Source organism: Cyprinus carpio, chromosome B24 (genome assembly GCF_018340385.1).
Source record: "Cyprinus carpio isolate SPL01 chromosome B24, ASM1834038v1, whole genome shotgun sequence".
Lineage (NCBI taxonomy): Eukaryota > Metazoa > Chordata > Actinopteri > Cypriniformes > Cyprinidae > Cyprinus > Cyprinus carpio.
The window spans coordinates 22,454,996-22,463,882 of record NC_056620.1 but is presented as its reverse complement, the minus strand read 5'-3'; the positions used below and the strand labels follow the sequence as shown (position 1 = coordinate 22,463,882).

Sequence of the window (8,887 nt, the reverse complement as noted above, 5' to 3'; positions counted from 1 at the left end):
TCAATATGATCCCTTTATTGTCTGCACTGCCGTTTATTAAATGTTATTAACCTAATAATAACTCATTAGTCATCTCCTCGCTGGGTTATTGTGTTTCCATTCACGCAGTCACTGTCTCCCGCTGTGATCAAAAGAGCTGTATTCATAATTCCGCTGCCTTTTCCAATCCCACTACGGCGCAGGCTTTGCTTATGAATATTAATCGTCCAACTACGCTGTTGCTTGGTAACCTTCACGGCGTCCTGTTACGTAACGTATTTAATATTCACAAACCACGCCTGTGCCGCTTTCCGATTGGCCAGCAGACCCAGCGCCCACCCGCCGCCAGCCAATCAGATAGTCTTCTTTGTCGAACGTCACTCTGCGTAATTAATATTCACGCAGCAAGCCTTCGCGATAGTAGGATCGGTGAGTCCGGTTGTGAAGGGGTTAACGGGGAGGGCGGAACTCCGCGCCGGCCGCAGTAGATGATCGCAATATATTGATAGCGAGAGGTACAGAGACGCGACAGCGCACGGAGGAACGTTTTGGAAATACTATTTGGATTTAATTTGCACTGTGACGCGCACGCATTGACCTTGCGTTCGCGTCTTTCTGGATGATACAGTGACGCGTCGCGCAGATTCCGAAGCGGATACAAATGCATCTGTGAATGTATCGCGTGCGTTCAAACCGGGATCGCTTACAGATGCGCAGTGTGCAGGTGGATGATGATGATGATTGAGGAATGAATAATTATTGATTTACAGAGGTTTTACACAGCTGGGAGGAACCCAAAGGCGCAATGGTCATAGTTCATGCATCAGGGTTCGAACCCGCACCCGCCGGGTCACCCGCCTCCGGTGTGTGAGCATCCGCGCGCGACAGTCATGTTGCCCGGGGTGGGTGTGTTCGGCACCAGTCTGACCACCCGGGTCATCATCCCCCTGCTGAAGAACGAGGGCTTCTCGGTGAAGGCGCTGTGGGGTCGCACGCAGGAGGAGGCGGAGGAGCTCGCGCGCGACATGAACGTGCCCTTCTGCACTAACCGGATCGATGACGTGCTGCTGCATCCGGATGTGGATCTGGTGTGCATCAACCTGCCTCCGCCGCTCACGAGACAGATCGCCGTTAAGACTCTGGGTGAGTGGCACACTGTTCCTCTGATGGTTCTCATGAAGCAGCGCGCGTGTCAGATCTTGTTTCTGTCAGGTGTGGCTTTAATAAAGTATGACTACAAAAAAACAGACTGATTGCTTCACCAGCCGTTTCATCATAACTGTGTTTTTTTTGGTCATTAAGAAACCCACAATAGTGCAACTGACATTCATAGATTGGAGCATAAAGTCTGAACCAGTTCATCATACTTACATTAGTAACATCTGAGAGAGCTGCTACCTTAAATAAATCAATATATAGCCATAGTTTTTCACTCTTAAGAGCATTTATTACTATTATTTATTTTTTTCACTGAGGATGTAATAAGTGTGATCTTCTATAAAAATCTAGAGGTCGAAATCACTGATTTAGGACGTTCTCGGTTGTTTTTATAAGACAGGAGTGAAATCAAATAGAGAGCGAATGAAGAATGAAGAAGGCCACTTGTGTTTCCTGCTTCTCAGATGTTTCTCCTGAGAAAAAGACTGATGTCACGTGTCTCCGGATGAGTTTCAGAAGACATCTCAACAGTGTCTTTGCAGTCTGAGATCTCAATCATTTCTCATCAAATAATATTCACTTTAAAGCTCTGTATTCTTACCGGACGATGACGTGCTTGTGTGTTTTATTCTTTAAAGAAATTTTAGCAGAAGCGTTTGCGATGCAGGTGATACTTCTACGTTTTTCTCTGTGGCATCTCCTGAGCTTTGAAAGCGCTGTGCAATAATCTTTTTCTGTGAGGATGTACCATTTTCTAGATCTGCTAGAGGTCGGAGCGACTGGTTCAGGATCTTCAGAAGCTCTCCAGCTTGTGTTTTTGTCCGTTGCTCACTCATGTTTTGGTTCTGGAGACTGTTGTCTAGTCAGGAGATGAGACGGCAGACTGACGTTTGCAGGTGTCCGGTGACAGTCAGAAATAACCTGTGAGAATTATTCATCTCTGAGATCAGGAGCATGAGCCCAAAATAACCTCAGACGGGAACCAGAAACAGAGCGGATTATTCTCCTCAGTCTTTCTTCTGTCACGTCTCTCTGTGCTGAAATACCCAACAACAGCATTACATTCAGAAACAACAATAAATCACTAAATTTTTACATTTTCTGAAGAACACATGAGCCAAGTTTGTCTTAAAAGTGTGAGCAAATGAGTGAATCACTGTTGATGTATTTCCATCTTTGTTGTAGTTGTGTTGTGGTTCAATGGTTGTCTTGTAGTCTAGTGGTTTATTATGATGATAAGATGATAATTATTCTTTATTATATTATGTTGTTGTTTTCTGAGCTTGATTGTGGTGATAAAAACACGTCACACGGGTTTCCATGCACTCCCAGGACAACGTGTTTACCTTGTGCTTATAAAGGCCTTGCTGTAGAACCGAAATAGATATGCTTTCCATTGTTTTATTAGGCTGTGTGTTGTAGAATCTGGTGCTGGATTAGTTCACAGTCAAAGTTTACCCTGGTCAGGGTTGAGAAATGTGTCAGTAAGCGAGGTAAAGGACCGTTGTGAGTGTTCAGCTCTGAGTAAACGTACTTTAGAGCAAATATTTAAGCTGTGCTCGTGTCCATGTGTTCAGCTAATCCGTTTAAAACCGAAAGATTGATTTTTCTAGCTTTTTCTCATTAAGATAATGTTAAAGCGGGGAAAGAGGATCTATTTCGGTGTTTTATATTAACCGAGTGCACTCCATCAAATCTAGTGTGCTGCCTAAATAGACAGCATTTTAAAGGGATAGTTCTGAAAATTTACTGTAAATTCAGTCGCCCTCAAGCCTTCCAAGATGTAGCTATCTTTTTCATTCAGTAGAACAGTAAAGAAGATTTTTGGTGATTCAGAAAATGCAAGTCAATTGCTACCGGCACTTTGAGAGTCAAAAAAGTATATCAAGGAACTCAACATTAATACCCGCATCTCCTGATGATATATTATAGTCTTATGAAGCGAAATGATCAGTCGGTGCAAGAAACTGAAAATTATTTAGAGTTATTTACATTATTACCTGTGGGCTAATCCAGAGCCTCAGGCAGATGGGGAAATACGATTCTTTTCTGTGAACTGATTCTTTTGAACTGGAGCACTGAATTCATTCATCATAGGATCAGATAAGCTCTGTTTCGGCTCATTTGGAGTCGGAGTGACTGTCAGGCGTCTGAAAGTGAGTTTTGATTGAGTAGCTTGTAGATCTGTGCTGCTCGAGCTGCGTCCAGTCCGATTTGATGAGCAGGTTCAACTAGTTTTAGTGAACTAATTCTTTTTAGTTCACTAAAAAGAATCGGTTCAAAAGAATGACTCGTTCGTGAACCAGACATCACTCCGAGTCCGGACCATTTGTCTGAGGCTCTGCATTACAGGTAATAATGTTGTAAATAATGTTCAATTGCTTGCACAGATTGATTGTTTTGCTTCATAAGACCTCAGTATATCATCAGGAGCCACAGGGATTCATTATGTGTTCCCTGTATGTGCTTTTTTGACTCTCAAAGTGCCGCTAGCCACTGACTATTATTGTCTGAATCACCAAGGAGCACAGTTTCACCTAAAAATCTTTGTTTTACTGAAGAAAAAAGTCACCATCTCAGATGGCCTGAGGGTGAGTACATTAACAGCAAATCTTTATTTTTGGGAGAACTTTCCCTTTAAAGCAACATAGGCACTTTTCCCAGTTGTTGTAATGAGATAATAGTCATCTTTCTCATCTCATGATGATCAGATGCACTGACAGCAGCTGTACTGAAGTATAAACAGGCAGATTTCTCATTCAGAAACTAGTTTGAAAGCTGACTTCCTCTTTTGAAGGTTTTCAGCTCACGCGTCGCCCGTTTACTCTGTGTGCCGCGTCGATAAGGATAATGAGCAGGAATGTGAGCGGGGCGGGAGTTTGAGCTGAAGATCAGATAAATGAGATTGAACCTAGAGACAGAAACACATGTGAAGTCACTCAACAGGAGCCTGATGCAACTTGATTGCAAATCGTGTGTGAATCACATACAGCGTTCCTGTCTGGGCTGCGTTTGAGCGGGTCACTGAGGGGAAGTCTGGGAAGCTGCTGCATGTTTCTGAAGGCATTCTTCCTGGAGGGTCATCTGAGGGCAGTGACTGCAATTTAAAATGCAATTATATATATATATATATATATATATATATATATATATATATATATGGTTTGCTGTTCATGTTTGTAGTGCTGCAAAAAAATTTGACCCGACATTTATATCAATATGAAAATAATAATAATAATCAACTAGCTGTAAAAGGGTTTGAGTGTGCATTAACTGCATTTTTAAGTTTGTGATGGATTTAGATTTGTAAATAATAAAATAAATATAGTATTATTATACATTTTTAATGTTGTCGTTTATTGGATTGATTTTTTCTTTTTATTTTGAAGAAGATAAGACAATGAGTGATTGTGAGTTTGCGTTTGGTTTAGTTGAGACCTCTATTTCATCCTCCATTTTGGCTGTTGAATGATGTGCCGATGCAGTCCTCTATCAGGTCCTCTTCTCCTCTCACTCTGTTTCACGGCCTGTGCTGGCTCTTAGTGTTTCACGAGCAGGGGATTCTGAAAGCAGAGCTCTAGTGGCTCTAGTGGAATACATTAGCATTTCCAGTGCATCTGTCCCACAGGATTGATCAGCTTCACTGTGTGTGTGTGTTAAAGCAGCAGCGTCTCTGAATGCATTCTCAGTCGCTACACACACTGAAACTACACACTAAATGTTTTTCTTAAATACTTGATAGTTCAGAGAAAGATTTTTGTAATAATCCTGCCTTAAAGTAATACAATATATATTTTTTTTTTTGGTATATATATTTAATATTTGTAATAATATTTAATATAACTATAATTATATAATAATTAAATAATATAATACAAGATGATAATAATATAATAATTAAATATAATAATCTGTAATTTTTTTAATAACAATAACTATTATTTATTTATATATATATATAATTATATATATATATTATTCTATAATATATATATTATATATATCTACTTATATATAATATTAATGAATAATCATATGACAATAACTTTTAGGGCCCAGTGGGCATGAATCATATTGACATAACATTTTAGGCCCAGTTGTGCATGCTTACAAACAAGCACAACAAACCTGGTGTTCTTTCTTTATTAAAAACTGGAAATTTTAATTTCATTCATATAATATTATATTCTAACATTCTAATATTGCCAAATTGTGTTTTCTTATTGCATTTAATATCCCCCTCCTCCCTCAAAAATCATGCAGACCGATTTCAAAAACAATAAAACGAAATAGTTTTGTACTGAAAAAGGAATGTGAGTCCCCTTTATGAGACCTTTGTTATTGCTTGCTTAGGATTTTTTTTATATTAATTACATTTATTTATAATTTGACATGGATGAAAGCGAGGCTGTGAGGGATAGACTTTATAATATTGTACCAAAAGGTTTGGTCTGTGAAAATGAAACCTGACACTGAACGACTTCTGAACAGATTGTGCACGATGCAGACACCCACAACAACAACAAGCCATGCCACTCGATCGGTCTCTCACTCTAAACATGTAGTTTATAGTAAAGCATATAATGCACGGTCACAGACTCGGTGAAGTGTTTTTGCTGTGATGTGATGTGATTGAGTCCTGCAGTGTTGTGTGTGTCGTGAGTCGTGCTTCTGCGGCGTGTCGGATGTCAAGCTGGCTGTCGTTCACCGGCACAAACAGACGCTCGCTCATCTTTGAGAACTGGAGGGAGCGTCTAAGAATAGAGCAGTGAGTCCGTGATGTACAGTATGTGATGAATTATACTGTTTTCTAAAGGCAAAGGATGTCACAGCAGTGTGTATGTAGGGCCCTATGACTTTTTTTTTTCTTTTTTTTTCAAATGCTGCTTTTTCCAGTTTATTTTTTCTGGATTTGTTATTTATTTATTTGATCTATTTAATCTATGTATGTATAATGAATATCTATTATATATGTTTATATCTTTTATCTACGTATATCTATTGTAAGTTTATATTTTGCAAAAAATAAATTTTAGAAGTTTAACAAAAAATTTTTAGTTTTTTGTCAAAAATTTATGATTTTTTTTTTTTACGTATATCTTCCATTTTATTTTTCAAAATTATGTTTTTTTATTTTTTTTTTTTTTTTTTTTTATTTTTATTTTTATGGTTTAATTTGTTTTTATTACTTTAAATTATAAATTATAATTTAAATTTTTTTTTTAATTAACTTAATTGTCAATTCAAATTGGATGAATGAATACAATTCTTAAAAAAAATTTAAATTGCCTTTTTTAATTTTTAGAATACAAATGGTTGCAAATTAATATAAAAAATTAAAAAAAAAAAAAAAAAGAAATTAAATGATTTTAAAATATGCAGTTAATTTCTTGGCTGTAATAGTTTTGGCACATCTGTGTTATGCATTTGAGCTTGTGGCATAAAATTAAAAATTAATTTAAAATATTAGTAAAAATGAAATAGTATATCTTTAGTTATTCTAAAATAACACTGGTGTTAATGCAGTAATTCACTAAAAATACTTTAAAAAAAAAATGTTTTTTTTAACTTTTTTTTAAGGATAATATGACCCTATGAAGTCCTGTGTTTATTTGTTTTATGGTTTTTTTGATTTTTTATTATAATTTATGATGTGGTATTGTGGTGATGGCACAAAACACTTTTTCAGAACTGATTTTTCTTTTTTTTTAATGTAATCAAATAAAAAAATGTAACGCTTCCTTTTATGTTTAGTCCAAACATAGTTAGAAGTGCTGCACAAAAGACAATGACATTTTATTAATACTTTTTTTTTTTTTTTTTTTTCTTTTTTATTAGTACTGTTTTGTGTTGAATAGTATGATGTTTATTTGTAAGATATTTCTTTCACTATTTCTTCAACTTTAACCAAGCTTATTTTGGTGATTTTCATACAACCCTTATTTTGTTTTTTTATTCAAAAGTTTTTGTTCTTTTATTGTATACTTATTGTTGTTAATTTTACAGTTAATTTAAATGCAGTGCACTATGAATGTGTAGGTTTCACCAGAGACGTCTGATTCTAGTCCTTCTCAAATGACTGCTGTTTCTCCGTCTGAACACCTTATTAAAGGTCTTTCAGGTTCCTCACAGCATGACTTCCTTCATATGGTCTATATATGGTGTGAGACGGTCCCGTTCCCATGCTTCTGCTGAATACGGACGCTTGTTTGGGGAGACCCTGGCTCCACTATTAACATGCTAATGTCTGCTGAGAGAAACGCTCTCTGAGTCCTGTGAAATTCTCTTTGTTCGCTCCGATGAATCGCTTTCAGTTGCTTTCTCTGTGCACTGACAAGTGAGCATTCCTGAGCTCCTCATGTAGGGTTGATCTGTGACTGAACTCACACTAGTGCACTGCAGCAGGTTTGCACTTCATTTCTCAGCTGAAGTAGTTTTGGTTCGTCTGGGTTTTGTGCATTTGAGCTTGTGACACTCAGTAAATAAAGGCCTTTCTGCCTTATTGCATATGTTTGATATCGTATATAATGTAAGTTTGTAAGACAATAATTTACATGTTTTACACTCTTGTTTCTGCAAACATTATCATACAACTCATTGATGTTTTATATGTTTATCTCTCTGTTCATGTGATGTCAAACTCAAATTTTCCTACATTTTAACTAAAACTAATACTATAAAAAGCATTTCCATTACTTTTAATAAAATAAATGTTAACTGAAATAAAATTATATATATATTTCAAGTATAATATATATATATATAATATATTATATATATATATAGATATATATATATATATTTAATAAAATAAATGTTAACTTTAATTTTATAGTATGTAATATATATTGTATTGTTTTTTGTTTAATTAGTATTTAATATAAAAAGTTTGTACGTATTTTTAAAAAACATTAAAAATGGCAAAAACACAGCAAAATTTATAACTTTAAAATTAAAAAAGTTAATTTAAAATTAAAACAGAAAATATACAATTAAAAATATTTTTTAAACATTAATAATTTATGCTATAGTATTTATGTTGTAATAATATAGTTAAAATGCTTTACTAATATAATATAAATAAAATAAAATATTTTAAAAATTTAAACTTTTTTTAATTGCTCATTTTCATTTAGTTTATATACTAAAATAACTATGACTGAAATAAAAAATAATAAAAAGTAATAAGGAAATAAAGTGAAAAAATGAATTAATAAAATTTTTAACTAATTTTAATTGTATTAAAATGTTAAAAATTTTATTAATTTTTTTCAATATATTATGTAATAGTGTCTTAGTATTTAAAATATTGAAATATTCTAATAACTGTTAAACATAAATATTAGTTAAAACTGTCCATTTTAATTATGTGTGATGTTATATGCAAAGCTTTTTGATTTCATGGCAAATAATGCCAGGTTTCACATACAGCTGAGCCGCATGCACTCTCACTTCCTGTGGTTTGTGACTACTTCCTGTCCTCTGGCACTGGAGAAGGGTCTAAGTGGGGGTGGACTCATGCTACCTTTCCACAAGTGGTTAAAGTTGCTCTAACATCCTGGTGACATGGTGTGATGTCACAGGAAATGAGAAACAGGAAGTGTAATGTGAATAGCAGACTTTCATGCTGTCATTGACTTAATAAGGCAAAGAGTTCAAACCGCATTCATGCCACAACGTCTGATAACAACATCCTTCCTGATCACAGCGTCCCCTTTTATGGAAGTTGTGCAAAATTTGAAAAACTGTT

General features: G+C 35.3%; 1 protein-coding gene across 1 annotated transcript in view; it reads left to right on the top strand.

The window, feature by feature from the left end:
- Positions 1–406: 406 nt before the first annotated feature.
- The window catches only part of LOC109062430 (glucose-fructose oxidoreductase domain-containing protein 1-like), a 23,381-nt gene continuing 14,900 nt past the window's right edge, over positions 407–8,887 (top strand). Inside the window, exon 1 of the mRNA XM_019079520.2 lies at positions 407–1,122. Within this exon, the coding sequence (XP_018935065.2) occupies positions 798–1,122 (325 nt within the window). The 5' untranslated portion in view covers positions 407–797. The remainder of the gene's footprint in view (positions 1,123–8,887) is intronic.